The sequence below is a fragment of the Elgaria multicarinata genome, chromosome 8, assembly GCF_023053635.1.
Source record: "Elgaria multicarinata webbii isolate HBS135686 ecotype San Diego chromosome 8, rElgMul1.1.pri, whole genome shotgun sequence".
In the NCBI taxonomy this organism is placed as follows: domain Eukaryota; kingdom Metazoa; phylum Chordata; class Lepidosauria; order Squamata; family Anguidae; genus Elgaria; species Elgaria multicarinata.
This window is the reverse complement of record NC_086178.1, coordinates 102,778,099-102,795,088: the sequence shown is the minus strand read 5'-3', so window position 1 is coordinate 102,795,088 and position 16,990 is coordinate 102,778,099. Positions and strand designations below refer to the sequence as shown.

The following is a 16,990-nucleotide window of genomic DNA, read 5'->3' as shown; positions in this document are numbered from 1 at the left end:
ACCCAGTGGCACTTTCAGAAGAGGGACTGGAGTTACCACCTTCTTTGCTTAGCTCTCTATAGCATTTTCCATTTTTATGGTTCTTAAAATTATTGCCAGGCTATGATGCTATCAATATGACCAAAGCAAAGAAGGTTGCATATGATCACCTCAAGGTCTGAATTCACTTTGCCTAGCTAAATTTTAATTATGTTCAACTTCAGGTGGCTGAGAAGGTCAGAATCCTTGTAACAGATGCCAACGACGAGAGCCCAGAATTTATCAACACACCTTACATAGTCCAGGTCCTGGAGGTTAGTGAAGCTTATACACAGTCTCTTGATTCAATGTGAATGGAAAGCAGATTGGGCAGGACTCTTTCATCATGGGCATAGCCATCAAGCTAGATCAGGATTTTCAGTGAGTTTCAAGTTCGGTAGCCAATTCCACTCCAAATGTAGGCTTCTGATGGGTCCAACCAGAGTCCTAAAATGGCTGAACCAACCATTGGAATAAGCAAATTTCCCCTTGCAGGAAAGGAGCCATAAGATCGTTCCAAGTTTCCACAGAAATCTACCCCTAACATTTGTATGCATCATTCCACAGAACTCACAGCTTTTGTTTGACTTGCCTCTTGCTTCAAAGTATACCAGGGAGAAAGATATGTAACTGTAGATGAAATATTTAAAGAGAAATCAGAGCAGGTTCTTCATCTGTAATTTGAGCCCAGTTCCACAATTTTCATGATAGTATATAGTCATCCCTTGCCTTTTAAAAACAAAATTGTTGGTTAAAAAAAACAATCACAGCTGTGAAACTTTAATAGGGTTTGGGAGGCAGCATTTCGATGATATCATGGGTGCTAGCCAGCCAACTAGCCACAGTGAGCTTCTCCTGGAAGCTGCAAAAACATTTTTCAGAGCTCAAAAAAGAAAGTTTGCATTGATCACCATAAGAGGTATCTAAGCCCTACAGATGTCATATCTGTCAAATGTTATATTAGTCTGACTTGTCCTGGGACACTTGCTAAGCTTCAGACTGTACACTTCCATGCTCAATTAAGAGCACATGCCGCTAACATCTGGATATATACTTAGTCATTAGGTGTCTCCTGTTGTAGTCATTTTGAGGGGTGTGTGATCAAACTCCCTTTTCTTTTCCATCTCTAACTGTTTCCCCTTCTCTCTTTTCACTCTAACATTACTTTCCCATTGTAATGTCTGTCACCTTACTCTCCCATCCCATCTGTCATCCCACATTGCCACTATTGTTGTTTCTTCTTCTTCTTCTTCTTCTTCTTCTTCTTCTTCTTCTTCTTCTTCTTCTTCTTCTTCTCCTCCTCCTCCTCCTCCTCCTCCTCCTCCTCCTCCTCCTCCTCCTCTCAATCCTGATTCTATTCTCTGTTTGGATTCACAGAACACACCCTCGGGGAGCAGCATCTTCAAAATTGAAGCAGTCGACAGAGACACAGGTTCAGGGGGAAGCATTACTTACTTTCTACAGGTAAGCATTGACCGAAGGGCCCAGGTACCTGAAGAAGAAGAGAAAGGTATGAGGCAGAAGGTGGATGCATAGGACAGGGAGCCACTTAAAATCTACCCTGAGAGGCCGGTATGTTTGTGAGAGTACCTTCTGACCATGCAAGTAAGCCCAATACCACTGGAACTTCCTTAATAAACTGTACATTTTCTGAAGTGATACTATTGTGACTTAGTGGTTAAATGGTTGAACTCCCCCAAATTTCACATTAGCTCAGTGCAGCTCCTAGGCCCCAATTCCTAATCCAGAAAATAATAATAATAATAATAATAATAATAATAATAATAATAGTAATGATAATAATAATTTCTTACCCACCTCTCCATCCTGATCGAGGCAGAGAACAACAATAAATATAAATTACATAAAACTTAATTAAAACATAATATACATTGTTAAAACATCCTAAAATCATTTTAAAACATCCTAAAATTACACTGGATAGGCCTGCCAGAAGAGATCAGTCTTAATAGCTTTCTTAAATGCTGATAGACTCTTAAATTGACGAGTCTCCTCCACAATCTGGGAGCAGCAGAAGAGAAGGAAACAGTTGTCAATCTAGTTTTTGCTGACTGAAGTAGATTCTTCCCAGAGGACCTGAGTGTGCGGGGCAGATTGTACAGGAGAAGGCGATCCCGCAGGTAGCCTGAACCCAAACCATGTAGGGCTTTAAAGGTGATAAACAACTCTTTATACTTCGCCCGGAAACAAATTGGCAGCCAGTGAAGAGATTTTAAAACTGGTGTAATGTGGTCACCTCTAGGTGCACCAGTGACCAGCCTGGGTGCCATATTTTGAACTAGTTGAAGTTTCCAGACTAGGCACAAAGGTAGCCCTATGTAGAGCACATTGCAGAAATCGAGCCTCGAAGTTACCAATGAGTTCACTACTGTCTTTAGGTCTTCTGACTCTAGGAAGGGGCCCAGCTGGCGTATCAGCCAAAGCTGATAGTAGGCACTCCTGGCCGTCGCATCTATCTGAAAGTATTATCGGTCTACCTCAGTAGTCATTGTGTGGATGGGCAAGGAAAGATTGCTACTTGTCTTGAGCTGCAGTGATAAGTATTATTTATCATTTTTATTAGACACTTTATAAACGAGTTCTCTAGGTACTATACAAATTGATTTAAAATATAAAACATCCAGCAATATTAGATAAAATGCAAATACACACACTCCCAACACAATAAAATACAATACAAATCACATGACCAAAAAAAAAGGCAATACAGTAGCTAAAGCTACCACTAATGCAACAGAGATTAAAATAACAAGGTCTAGGACAGCCTTCCCCAATCTGGTACATTCCAAATGATTTGGACTTCAATTCCCATCAGCCCTATCCAACGTGGCTAATGGTTAGGGATTCTGGGAGTTGTAGCTCAAAATATCTGGAGGGTACCATGGCAGGAAGACTGGCCTAGGAGAACAGAAAGGTCTTATCCTGGTGCCACAATGTGGTGCCAGATGAGCTTCCCCGGGAAGATGGTGCCATGATCTCCTTGGCTCTACATCATACAATGCAAGGAGCCATATTTACTGTAGAAGTGAGATGCATTCTGGGAAGGAGGAAAGTAGGGTCTAATCTACACCAAGCAGGATATTGCACTATGAAAGCGGTATATAAAAAGCAGGAGCTACACCAAGCAGGATATAGCAGTATTTCTGTAAACCGCCCAGGGAGCTCTGGCTATGGAGGCGGTATATAAGTGTAATAAATAAATAAAATAAATAATAAAATAAATTAATATGGTATACTTTGATGGGCCCCAACGGTTGTCAGTTCAATACCTCTATAAAGCAGTAGTGTGGCTCCTGCCTTTTATATACTGCTTTCATAGTGCACTATCCTGCTTGGTGTAGACCTGACCTAGTAGGTCTCACATTAAGATATTTCTTCATTTTAAAGATGAATCTGTACTTGTGTTCCCATCTCACTTTAACAGTTAGGTTGTTCACATAGGCAGGATCTACACTTCTGCTTATAACGGTTTATAATGTTCAAGCCCAGGACACATTACATATACAGTTTTAAAAATGTTTTTAAAGTTTTGTATCCTGCTTAGTGTAGATTGGGCCTAGAGGAGATAATTTTCAAGTGCACTTGATATAAACATGTCAGTTACTTGCTAGCTATACCCAAGTCATGATTTGTTTAGGAATATCAACCTGCAATCGTGTAGCAGCAGTGAATAATCCATGCAGGAAGAGGGCCAATCTTTGAAGGAGAGCAGTTCAAGTTCTTTTAATACATGCTTTTCCTTACAAAGATAAAACCTCAATGCAAGAAAGTTGCCTGTTACCTGAACTAATAGAGCTTGCAATATTAAAAAATAAAATAAAAAAATCTCACAGCTGAGTAAGTTTGATTTCCACCCAACTAGAGAGAAAAGAATCCATGTAAACCAATTTATTTTGGTGTTTCATTAGATGCAGAAGAGCTCACTAATCAAGTAGCTGCTTTTGAAAGCACAAATATTTAAGGAGGATTACATCTAATCTTCTTAATAGAAGAAAAACACTGAAAGGAGAGAAACCCTTAAACCAAGCATCATGAATAATCAAGGAAGACAGAAAGGCTTGTTTAGACAAAAGGAGAGCTAAAGTCTCGTTTTAGTCAAGATGGTCTTGACTAAAAAGAGTTTAGCTCTTCTTTTTAAAGTAATCTCTCTCCAAGTTGATTCAGATATTCAGGGCATGATCGACACTCCAGCTTTATAATGGTTTATAACGCTATTGATAACTGTTGGGGCCCATGACACTTTCAAAGTCACTTTCAAAGTGTTATATCCTACTTGGTGTAGACCTGGCCCAATACAGTCCTCCCAAACACTTGCATCACTGCAAAATGCACACAAGAAACTGCAAGTTTGAAGGCCTTCCGTTTAAGCTTTAGGCGAGCTCCTGTGACTTTTTTTATTTTGCCCAGCTTGTCACTTTAAGTCATTTTTCTTTTTCTTTTTGGTCTCAGTCTTGTTTGATTGCATTTGGGTTCATTTATAATATAATAATAATAATAATAATAATAATAATAATAATAATAATAATAATTCCAGTTTTATGGTATTTTGTTGTGTTTTGCTTTGTTTTACAGTGCACTGATTTGGTGGCCATTGTTAAGGCTGGGAATCAGGATAGAAATGCTTTTATAAGTAAGGGCACAATGCTATGCATGTTTCGACAGGAAATAGTCCTACAACTCCCAGCAACCTGGTTAAACATGCAAGGATTGCATCCTAAATAAATAAAATGAAGCAGTGCCATGTCAAAGACTCCTCATGCACGGAAAGCTAACTTATCAGAGATGGGGGGCTTTTAATCATCCTTTTCCCTGAATTGAAATTCTCCATAAGTGCTAAGCTGTAGTCTTATACTGCATTGGGCTGAAGCCAGACTTACGATTGCTTTAGATCTGTTAATGCTGGAGAAAGGTGGTGCAGATTTTGCCAACCCTACAGCCAGGGCCAGGGCCGGACTATTTTGCGCCCTAGGCAGGTGAGCTACTTTCAACCACCCACACCCACCCCAGCGTACCTGGGCGTGGGGCGCCATCTCGACCACCCAGCCGAAGTGAAGCCAGGACTCTGGGGTGGTGGAACAGCTTCAGCATGGTGCACCCGGCTGGTTCCGAAGCCGTCTGCCCCCGCCCCAGCATACTGGCTTCGCTTCGGCTGGGCACCCACCCAGGATGCTGGGGTGGGGGGGCAGGCGTGGCTTCACTTCGGCTGGGTGGGCACCCAGCCGAAGTGAAGCCAGGACACTGGGGTGGGGGGGCAGCTTTGGAACGGCATGCCCGGAAGCCGCCCTCTCAGAGCCGCTGTGGGAGAGCAGCTTCCGGGTGCAGCGTTGGCGCGCCCCCTTACCTTGGTGCTCTAGGCGGCCACCTGAGTCGCCTCTATGGTTGTGCCGGACCTGCCTACAGCTTGTGTCAAATCATTATCATCCCATTGTGGTAACACTGGCCAGATCTACACCATTGACATTTGCCATGTCAATGCCATTCTTTCCCCTTCATAGGCCATAGCTAGACCTAAGGTTTATCCCTGGATCGTCCAGGGGTCAAACCTGTTCATCTAGGTGACACACAGGGGATCCAGTGCTCAGGCAGGGGCGAACCCTGGATGATCCCAGGATAAACCTTAGGTCTAGCTGTGGCCATAGACTCTACTGCTCTCTGTTTGAACTGTGCACGTAGATGGGAAATTACAATGGGTTGAACATGGGAGCCCTTGTGGATTGCAGGAAAATGCTTGAGTGGAGTGTCCCATAAAACAGCTAGTGTGGATGTATTCTGTGCTTCCTGCACTTTGCTTTATTCAGCTGACCTCATGGTGATAACACTTGAAAAACCATTTGTGTGCAGAGTGTTCTTTCCCCCACTTTCATTTGCAACCATTAGGTCTCTGTTTTGCTACATATCTTGTTCTTTCAAAGGAAATAATACAGTGTAACAATTTACAGCAAATGGAACGTGTAAAGTATAATTCCGAACTTTCCCTTTCATTCTATTCTTTCTTCTAGAATATCCGTACAAATAAGTTTACTATAGACCGTCACAGTGGTGTCCTTCGCATCAAAACAGGGATCACTCTCGACTATGAAAAATCAAGAACATATTTTGTTACTGTGGTAGCAAAGGTATGATATATTCTCCTGACTGCTTTCCCCAGCTAAAAGAAAAATTGTACAAAGGCAAGATAGGACATAGCTGCAGATGCTAGAGATGGTGTGAGATCTAACAAGCCCAGAATAGCTTGTGACATCTAAGCTTTCCTTATCCCTGAATCTACAGTACTTTTGCCAGTCTATCAAAACAATTCTCAAGACATCTTGTGGTGATTTCTCCTGGGGTTTACAGTGAAGGACTTAATTTGAGTATCATTCAGTATTTATTTATTTATTTTATCTTATGACATTTCTGTACCAGCCATTAGCCAAAGCTCTCTAGAGGGTTTACAAGACAAAGCTTAAAATAATAAAACACAATAACACAGTAAAATAAAACATAAAACTACAAGTTTAAAACAGAATAAAACCAAAGATCAATGTCAGCAGCAGTGCAAAGATCTAAAAACACAGTAACATCACTTTTAAAACTAAAGGGATAAAAAGCCTGGAAAAATAACTAGGCCTTCACATGATGCTGAAAAGACCACAAAAGACCAGATGAGCCTCTCTGGGGAGGTCATTCCATGATTGAGGTGCCACCACTGAAAAGGCGCTGTCCTTAGTAGCCATCCACCTCACATTATTTGATGGGGATACCCAGAGAAGGACCTCTTGAGCTGATCTTAGGGTCTGGGCAGGTATTATTGCTGAGAAAATGCTTGTGAAACAGTTTGTGGCAGTCAAACGTAGTTAGCTTTTCCATCATAGTGAGTGGATTTAGGGGGGGGGCTGTGTCAATGTTCGCGTGCATTTTGAAAGAAGTGGTGATAAATGAGTGTACACTTGAACAGAGGCTGGTGGAAGGTAGACCTCCAGATATTTTAGACTTCACTTCCCAGAATTCCTCATCATTGGCCATGCTGGAAGGGGCTTCTGGAAGTTGAAATCTGGAGATCTACTTCCTGACCATCCTTGCACTAGACTACAGATGTCCAACTTTTGTGAATTTATGAAGCTTCCTTATACTGAGTTAGACCAGATGGTTCATTTAGCCCAGTAATGTCCACTCTGACTGGCAATTGCTTTCTCAGCTCTCAGGCAGAGGACTTTTCCAGCCTTACTACTTCAGGCCCTTTTAACTAGAGCTATTATGGATGAAAGCAGGGACCTTTTTCTTCATGCAAAGTGTGTGCTCTACCACTGAGCTATGGGGCCTGCCTGGGGGCCGAATATTTTGCCACACAGCTTGACCCTTTCATAGCCCTAAGTGTGGCTCTACAAAGTTAGGAGCACCACTTAGCAGTAAATTCTGTAATTATGCATTTAGACATGGATTGGGTATGTATTACGCACAACCCCCAGCCACCCCAAGAGAGGTAACATTAGCATATAGAATGCCTCCATCCCTCACAACCTGTGAAAAGAATGTTCTTTTCCTACAAGTGAAATTGTATGCAAAAAATTTGAACCATGCCTTCATTAAAATTTGGAAAAGTTGCCCAGAGCCAGGTTAAATTGCTTTACAGGCTGTGTTTGGCCTGCAGGCCACTAGTTGGTTTTCCCAGCAGTAGGAATCCAAATCCAGAAATCAAATGCATACCCAATGGGCTTGGATCCACATCCAGGCTGCAGAACTTGCACTGTGCTGTTTAGCTGCCTTCCATCCATATCCACTAGGCTCACAGATTTGACAAGCACCGTGCCATCCCTTGTCCCTGTAATGTTGTAGCAGCAGAATCAATGATGGTCTACCCTGAAACCCATAGCTATACTACAGTAACCAGATGCAAAAGAGGGTGGGGCTCCTGCAGCTTTAACTGTTGTGATGAAGAGGGAATTTCACCAGGTGCTGCCTGCATACAAATGACACCTGCTGAAATTCACTTTTCTACACAAACCCAGTCCCCACTGGGTTTGCTTATCATTCATGCTATCTCTCTGTGGGCATGTTCAAGTGAGGGTACATCTCTATGAACTGCTCTGCCTTGCTGCAAAATGGAATCATAGCTATGTGTTGTTCCTTACAAAAGTAAAGCACTTACCAACCTGCCTATCTCTGCTATGTGCTACAGTAGACGTCACAAGCATTTCCTGGCTCAATGTACACTGTAACTGGAAGAACTGTTTCCCCACATAATCTGTTTGTTTTTGTAGTTTCGGTGTTGAAGATCTCCTCCTAATGCATACTCCAAAATGTCTATAATTGCCATTGTTGTGCCTGCAGTTCAAGCAGGAGTCAATTCTCTTATGGCTCTAAGAGGCTATTTGCATATGTTGCTACTCCGTTTTTTGTTGTGCGTTTTTTGGCTATGTCTTTGGTTATACCATCACAGGAGAGTCTGAAAGAGACTCCCTTCGTGTGATTTCCCCTTAGAAACACGACTGCCAAGATGAGTGTTGTGTTACCATTATGTTAAAGCCTGTATTTAATGTTACTGGGTAAATTTAGACTCAGCCTCTAGTTAAGCTATAGCCCTACTTGAGAGCAGAACTTTCTAACTGAGTTGCTACTTGGCCAATGGAAGCTCAAATTTACAAACCTTTTAAAGCTTAAAAAAGGACTTCTGATGGATTTACATCTGGTTTTATTTCAAGGAGGCACAAAACCAACTAAAAACAAAGGGGATCTAAACGTCAAGGCATTTTCCATCTTGCCTGCCTTGTCTACTTCTCTATTTTTCTAGTGGGGAAAGAGACATTTAATTTTGTTGAGATTAAAATCTCTCTGCCTCTTTGCCTTCTAGAAAAAGCATCTTTAGAAAAAAAATTGGAGAGGGGGCTGAAATTTGCCAAATATTCTTAGGGGAGGCTGAAATTCATAGAATTATAGAATTGTGGAGTTGGAAGGAACCACAAAGATCATATAGTCCACCCCTCTGCAATGTGCAGGAAAACCAGTTAAACCATCCATGAGAGGTGGCTGGCCAGCTTCTTCTTAAAAACCTCCAGAGATGGAGGACCCACAACCATCATAGTTAGACTGTTCCACTGTTGTACAGATCTTATTGTCAGGAAGTATTTCCTTATATTTAATTGAAATCTAGGTAGCTGTAACTTATACCCATTATTTTCCCCTGTGGCACCCTTTTATGTACCTGTACACTGCTCCCCTCAGTCTTCTTTTCTCCAAATTTAACATCCCAAGTTCCTTCAGTCTGTCCTCATAGGGCATGTCCCCAGGTCCCTGAATCATCTTTGTTGCCCTCCTTGGAACTGTTTCTAACCTGTCAATTCCCTTCTGGAAATGTGGAGTCCATAATTGTACCCAGTACTGCAGGTGTAGTCTCACTATTGCAGAGTAAAGAGGAATAAGGACTTAATGTGTCTTTGATATAATGCTTCTTCTAACGCAGTGGAAGTTCAAAAAAAGAAAATTCTGACAAAATGTCTCAGAAAATTGTTTTCTGGGGATTTGGGGCCCAGCTCAATTTCTACATAATGATCTTGGAACTGTTTTGAATCCTAGGATGGTGGTGGCAAGCTTCGTGGTAACAACAAGGTGTTTTCAGCCACAACCACTGTCACGATCAATGTAGAAGATGTTCAGGACACACCACCGCTGTTTGTTGGCACTCCCTACTATGGATATGTCTATGAGGACACTCTGGCGGTGAGTATTGCAAGGAACTCAAAATAGTATTTCTGGGACCCAAAGAGGTCTTCCTGTGGGTGCAAAGGGCTTCTGCCTATGCACAAGGGGGTTGCTGATTTCTAGAGGTAGATGGATGTGCCATTTTCCAGTTCAGCAGACCTCTGCCATTTTTCAATGCCAAATTGGTGACGTGCCGGTTGCGTGGATTTTGGGGGGAGACATAAATCCATATGGACTTCTGTGTACATTTTTAAAAGTTTATTTTTGTGCATGCATTTTTCAGAAGTGTGCGTTTGTTGGGTGCATTCTTTTTGGTCCACACAATGCATTGCAAATCCTCAAATGTATGGATTTTCAGATGCAAAACACATATGATCCATGTCGGTTTCCAGGGGCTGTGGATTGTAAAAATCTGTGAAATGAAATAAAAACCCAGATTCCACAGACATTCCTACAGATTTGCTTTTCCTTGCAGCTCGTAGAATTCTGTCCTGAGGAAGGAAGTCTCCTGACCTTTAGGGTAGCTTTTCAGGAGAGTGTGGGGAGCTTCTGATACAAGAGGCAACTGAAAAGTGCTCCCCCTTTTACCTATGGATGCTCAAAATGAATCATAGGTCTTAACTAGACCTAAGGATTATCCCAGGCAAATGGAGGGGTCATCCCTGCCTGCTCCCAGGATCCCCGTGTGTCATTTGGATGCACAGGGATGATCCCAGGATATAGGCCTGGTATAGCCATGGCCTGAGTTAATTAACACTGGATTGTATTTATACTGCATTAACATTTAGTTCTCCAAGTTTTTCGAAAGCATGGTAGGTAATAGGGGTGTGCACGGACCCCCCGCTCCGCTTCACTTCCAGATCCGCGATTTGCGGAGCGGGCCGCTCCGCCCCACCCCCGCTCCGCCTATGTCCACTCCGCTCCGCTCGGAGCTCCGGATCCGGATCGGAGCTCCGTTTCCCCCCCCCCAATAGGCTTGCATTAAGCTAAAAAAGTATACAACTTTTTTTCTGTGAAAGTTAGAAACCTCAAGTTTGGCACCATGACACCTCATGGAGGTATACACACGCACGCCAAGACTCAAGGCAATCCCATCATCCCCTGATTTTTGGGGAATTTATGAAAATCGGGCACCCCATTCACACCCCCTTCCATAGCTCTGTCAATTTGCACGTTAAAAATCTCAAACTCGCCACCATGAAAGCTTATCCAGGGGTGCACACGCACGCCGAGACTCAAGGCAGTCCCATCATCCCCTGATTTTTGGGGAATTTATGAAAACCAGGCACCCTATTCACACCCCCTTTCCATAGCTCCGTCAATTTGCACTTTAGAAACCTCAAACTCGCCACCATGATAGCTTGTCCAGGGATACATACGCACGCCAAGACTCAAGGCAGTCCCAGCGGCAGAGCCCGGTAAAGGACCAAGGGAGAGGGGGACCTTACCTGCCTCCGTCCGTGGTCCGTCGCTGTCTTCAATTGAGCCCGCGGTTTCACCAGGAAGTCTGGGCCGCAAGCGGCCCAGACTTCCTGGTGGAACCGCGGGCTCAATTGAAGACGCTGACAGACTGCAGACGGAGGCAGGTAAGGGAGAGGAGGGCGGGGGTGGTTTACCGGGCCCTGCCGCCGTCACCGCCCATGCGCCGACGGCGGCAGAGCCCGGCAAGGGACCAAGGGAGAGGGTGCCTTACCTGCCTCCGTCCACAGTCCGTCGGCGTCTTCAATTGAGCCCGTGGTTCCACCAGGAAGTCTGGGCCGCACGGGCTCAATTGAAGACGCCGACGGACCACGGACGGAGGCAGGTAAGGGAGAGAAGGGCGGGGAGGGGGTTACCGGGCCCTGCCGCCGTCGCCGCATGGGCGGCAGCAACAGCGGCAGGGCCCGGTAAACCCCACTTACCTTTCCGGCGGAGCTCCGGATCGAGGCGAAGGATCCGCCTTCACCTCGATCCTCTTCGCCACGCTCCGCCGGCCCCCCAATCCTCTTCGCCTCCGCCTTAAGGGCAGGCGAAGCCCCCCACTCTGCTCCTGCTTCTCCGGTCCGATTAGAAGCGGAGCACATCCCTAGTAGGTAATATGTCAAGAAAGGGGAACAAACAAGAAAGGATGAGAAGAAGTCTGAAAGATGGTGTACAAAGGGACAGGGGACAGGAGCCATAAATGACTTAATAGAAACATTGCTCAAGAAGCCCTTCAAAACAAGTGTATGGTACTCAAGTAGAAGATAGGGTTGTAGTAGCCTGATGATTATGCACACACATTCTCTAAAGCTCTTTCATTCTGCCAAATGGAAAGGCAAGCCAGCCCTGCTTAATATCCTAATCCCACTGCACAGTGCAGTACATCCAACCTGCAGGTTTTAACCTTGGCAGAGATCTGAGTTCAACTTGCAGCAGTTAATCCTGATTGAAGTTGTAGGACTACAAATGGATATAAAAGTATCCAGGGATTAGGCCGATGCCATGGTTTAGCTCCATGGCTCCAGAGCTTGCTTTTCAGCCCCTGTTTACAGAAGCTTCCTCCTCTCACCCTTTTTGTCCTGTTTTGCGGTTACTGCAATCTCCTGGGCTGGTACCATATTTCATTGCCTTTGTTGTTGTAGCCTGCCCAGTCTCAGCGGCAGGAGAGAATGATTTCTGGGAACACTGGAGACGTTTTTCATGCACTTTGTAATCCTTGGCAATAAAAGGTGCTATAAAATTATGAAACATAATAATTTACCTTGTGCTATTAACCAGTGATCTGGAAATACCCATAATAACAACTGTGTTTGTTTGTTTTTATGGAACCTACTGAGGAAATCAAGGATAAGTAAGCATTAATGACCTCAACTCTGAGTCCCATTATCGAAAATATGATCATATTATAATGATGGAAACACACACATCTTTCCTAGTTTAGGTATTTCAGGAAACATCACACACTAAAATGCACTTCCCAGGTTTAGTATTATTTATGATTATATCCAGATGTTGTCCATTAAAACTTGCAAATGGGGGTTGCTTTTTTCAGATCCATCCATGTTTTAGGTTTGTTGGTTTACATCAGTTTCTTAGACATTGAAATGGATTTCTTCTTATAGAGCTTTTCGAATCTTTGCCAATTTTCTTTGAGGCTATTCAAATGATTGCAGAAAGATCTTTCTCCCTCAGAGGAAACTGTCAACTGATAATGAGTCTTGGACTTTTTTGTATGCTTCCCTCCTAAAGAGAGCAAATTAATCAGGCAGTATTGTATTTATTTGGATGCAGTATCTATCTCCCTGTCCACCAACTGGGCCTTGGAATAAATATGTTTTATATTTTGTAATGCCGTCTTGAGGCCCAGCATTGGACAAAAGGTGGGATGATGATGATGATGATGATGATGATGATGATGATGATGATGATAATGATAATGGATCAACCAGGTGGTCAGTGGTTTTGTTGATCACTTCTGACACTGGTTTGCCCCTTTCTTTAGCTTTGGTATCTCCCCCACTGTCAAAATTTAAATGGTAAGTTCCTCAGGAGAAGTGACCCACATCCCTGTAAAGTGCGATGTACATTGATGGCACTATATAAATAGTAATACTCCCAAAGGGGACGCATATACTGGAAAGGAAGCGCATGCGCTTTCAGAAACCACACACTGGGTTGAACTTTCTCCTTCAAACAACCCTTCATCTTTATCTCAGTCTCTTTAAATCAATTAAATGTTCCCTTCAGTCAGGAGATACAGATGGTGGGGACCATTGTTATCTGTGTCTCTGCCATTTTCTCGGAAAGCCTTGTTCAAATCAGATAATTGTACTTATGGAAATGTTTATAGTTGGCTCTGGAAAGCAATTTGGGATGGTTGTTCCCTGTGGTCACCTCTCCCCCTCCCAACACCCCCTCACAGGCACTAGCAAAGCTGTTGGCACTTCTTACACCCTCTACAACTAATTTCTGAGTTCCTTTAGGGTGACCATATGGAAAGGAGGACAGGGCTCCTGTATCTTCTTGAACAGTTGTATTGAAAGGGGAATTTCAGCAGGTGTCATTTGTATGCAGGCAGCACCTGGTGAAATTCCCTCTTCATCACAACATTTAAAGCTGCAGAAGCCCTGCCCTCTTTTGTCACTGTAGTATACAGGAGCCTTGTTCTCCTTTTCATTTGTTCACCCTAGTTTCTTGTCTTGTTTGCACCTAATTCAGCTCAGTCTTGTCCTGTGCTCTGATAAAATATAAGGATATATACTTCTTCTTTCTTTTTGATTTTTTACAGAAAACTTACTTTTCTGTAAAAAAAAAAAAACTTTTCTGAGGAGCTCTGCACCTTGTGCTCGTGTCCAGGCTCCTCACGAGTAATCATGAGGAGCCAGGACAAACCCCCCCCCCCACAGATGTCCCACAGTCTTGGGATCAGCCCGAGACCATGGGAAAAGCTGGCTCAAAGGCTAGGGCGAGACCCCGGGGTAAGGGAGGGATGATCCCTCCCTGCTCCTGGGATCCCCTGTGCATCATGTGGATGAACAGGGATGATCCCAGGGATTGCCCCAGGATATTGCCCTGCCTAGCTATGGCCAAGGCCTAATTGCTGTATTGGGGTGGGGGGATGGGGAGCAGGGCTGTGAGCCAAATCCAACATGCCGACCACCAGTTCCTCATCTCTGCTATAGGGTTTCAATGTTTTAACCTTGCAAACTACAGATGGTCCAGCTATTCGTTCATGCCAGTTGGCAAAATGAGGAGATTAACAACAGCAATAATAATAATAATAATAATAATAATAATAATTTGCATTTCTAAACTGCCCCATACCAAAGCTCTTCTGACACTTTACAAAGATATTCTCGCCACACTTTCACAATGTGTCCCAAATCACATCCTATGAGAGAAAAAGTCACTCTGCACGAAGAGAGAGGTAAATTCCCAGAATTTAGGGAAACAATACTTGGCATCCCTATCAAAAAGTAGTGCTGTTAGCATCCAGAAAACAAAAGATCAAATAAATTACATCACAAAAGGCTGACAAGAATTTAACTTTTTTTTTTCTTCCACTGGTGTGCATCCCAATCTTATCTGCCTGGCTAAATGTGAAGGAGTTGCTGCATTAATTTGGCTTGGATTAACAATCTGAAGCAGTTTTATCTCACTATGATCCCTGTTCAGAGACTTCCCCCCTCCCTTCTTTTCTCTCCAGCATTCTGAGGTAATAACAGTCCTTGCTATTGATGGAGACCGAGGGAAACCTAATGACATTCATTACTGCCTTATGAATGGTAAGTGAATGGGGTTGGTGTGAAATCCTAAAGGAATAGTCAGACACTGAATTAACAGATAGTTTGGTTATGGTATAATTTATCTGAGGAACACAGATGACGCACAGGGGATCCTGGGGTCAGCCCGAGCTAAACCCTCCGTTGGCCTGGGATAACCGGCACTGGTTGTAGCCCGGTATTTCTGCAGCCCCGGGCTGAGCCTGGGGCTGTGGAAGGTCTAGCCGGTTCTGTGGCTTTTCCCAGCTATGCAGCTTACTCGCGAGTAGCTGGGAGAAGCTGCGCACTGGGCACAGTGCTCCCATCGGGCCGGGGAGAAGGGAGATAGGAGCCGGGGGGGAAGAGAGGACCAGGTGTGAGAGATGTGGGGGGAAGAGCAGAGCCAGGGGACATCGGGGGGGGGGATTGTTGCCCAGAGGCAATGGGGGGGCATCAGACATGGTGGGTGGTTTGGTGGGGGGATCGGACATGGCGTGCATACGTGCGGGCAGGCGGGGGGATCGGACATGGCGGGCGGGTGGGGGGTTATCGGACATGGTATGCGGGCGGGTGGGGGGATCGGAGATTGCAGGGGGGAATCGGGGGGAGTGGGGAACTCTTTTTTAAAAAAAAATACCTATCTTTATCGTTGGTGCGCTCCTGCACACATGGCCCCTTTAACCTAAAAAAAAAATGGCTGACGTGATGGGGCTTTCCCTTACCCCGTCGTGTGTCACATGTAGACTGGGGCAACGGCCCATGCTAGTTGCAGCGTGGGCTCACCCCTACTCCCAACCGGATTAACAGGTAGGTCTAGCAAAGCCCCCAGTCAGGTATAAAAGAGATACTTCAATTTGTTTGGGCCTGCTGTATAGCTCAGTCAGTGCGAGGCAGGGAGTGAGAGACACAAGCTTTTCCTTTACTACAAGTTATAATGTGTGTGTGTGTGTGTGTGTGTGTGTGTGTGTGTGTGTGTGTTGACTGGATCAGGAAGACTGCCTGCCTGCTCCTTCCCGTTCAGTGCACCATAATGGGCTATGATCATCTTATATTTATTATTATTATTTATTTATCATACTTATACCCCGCTCCTCAGCCAAAAAAGGCTCTCGGAGCGGCTTACACTTAGCAAAAAAAGACAGTCCCTGCCCTCAGGCTTACAATCTAATAAAGACATGACACACAAGGAAAAGGAGTCAAGGAGGGAGGGAGGGAGGAGAGAGAAAGAAAGAGAGAGAGAGAGAGAGATCTTGGCTGAATCTACAGTATGCTGCTGAGCTAGGTTATCAATTTTCCTGGGCCCAGACTCTAATATACAGGGAAGAAGCTTGAGACCTCAGAGGTGATGCCCTGGATAACCAGGGGGTGGAAACTCGTGGGGTCCAGCTGTGTTGTGTGGTGTTTGCCCCAGCCGTGGGCTTTCAGGTTTTTCCAGGGTTGCCAAGGAGAAAAAAAGTAGCCAGACTCACAGGTTTGCTTACAAGGAGACTAAATTTATTGGCATATCCCAATAAAAGTGGACCAGACGGTGAAAGCATCCTGCACAAAAGACCCTTCAGCAAAATCTGGACCCCCTCCCCCCACACCTGGGCACAAGAACAGTTATAGCATAACTGAACTTGGCATTGCTGTCAAGTTAAGCTTAAGTGATTCATTGCATGTTGTTAATAACAAAGCAACTCTTCTCATCATAAGAATCTATAGCATAAGTCTAGTTTGTTGTGATAAACAAGGCACTACTTGGCGTTTCTTTGGCACACACAAGCATCTCCTTCACCCAGATGCACTTAATGATTGGATGGTGAGACTGGAATGTCAGCTCGTTAGAGCCTCCAGATACAGTACCAGGCTACACAGATAAGACACTTGCTGTTCTCATGAGATCATTGCAATTGTGCTTTTGACCCATCTTTCCCATAACACAAAGGAATGTTACTGACTGGTACAGAAGGCAATAACAGTTTGCTAGCTTAGAAGCAGAAGCAGCCTTTCAGCCCAAAGCCTTTGCTGGCAGCCATGGTTTGCCAGCCTCCAGGCCATACAGGTGGGCA

At 44.3% G+C, this 16,990-nt stretch overlaps 1 protein-coding gene across 1 annotated transcript in view; it reads left to right on the top strand.

The window, feature by feature from the left end:
- CDHR1 (cadherin related family member 1) overlaps nt 1-16,990 on the top strand; it is a 74,638-nt gene that overhangs the window by 16,033 nt on the left and 41,615 nt on the right. Inside the window, exons 5-9 of the mRNA XM_063131654.1 lie at nt 204-293; nt 1,396-1,482; nt 6,039-6,155; nt 9,592-9,735; nt 14,885-14,963. Coding sequence (XP_062987724.1) covers nt 204-293; nt 1,396-1,482; nt 6,039-6,155; nt 9,592-9,735; nt 14,885-14,963 — 517 coding nt within the window. The remainder of the gene's footprint in view (nt 1-203; nt 294-1,395; nt 1,483-6,038; nt 6,156-9,591; nt 9,736-14,884; nt 14,964-16,990) is intronic.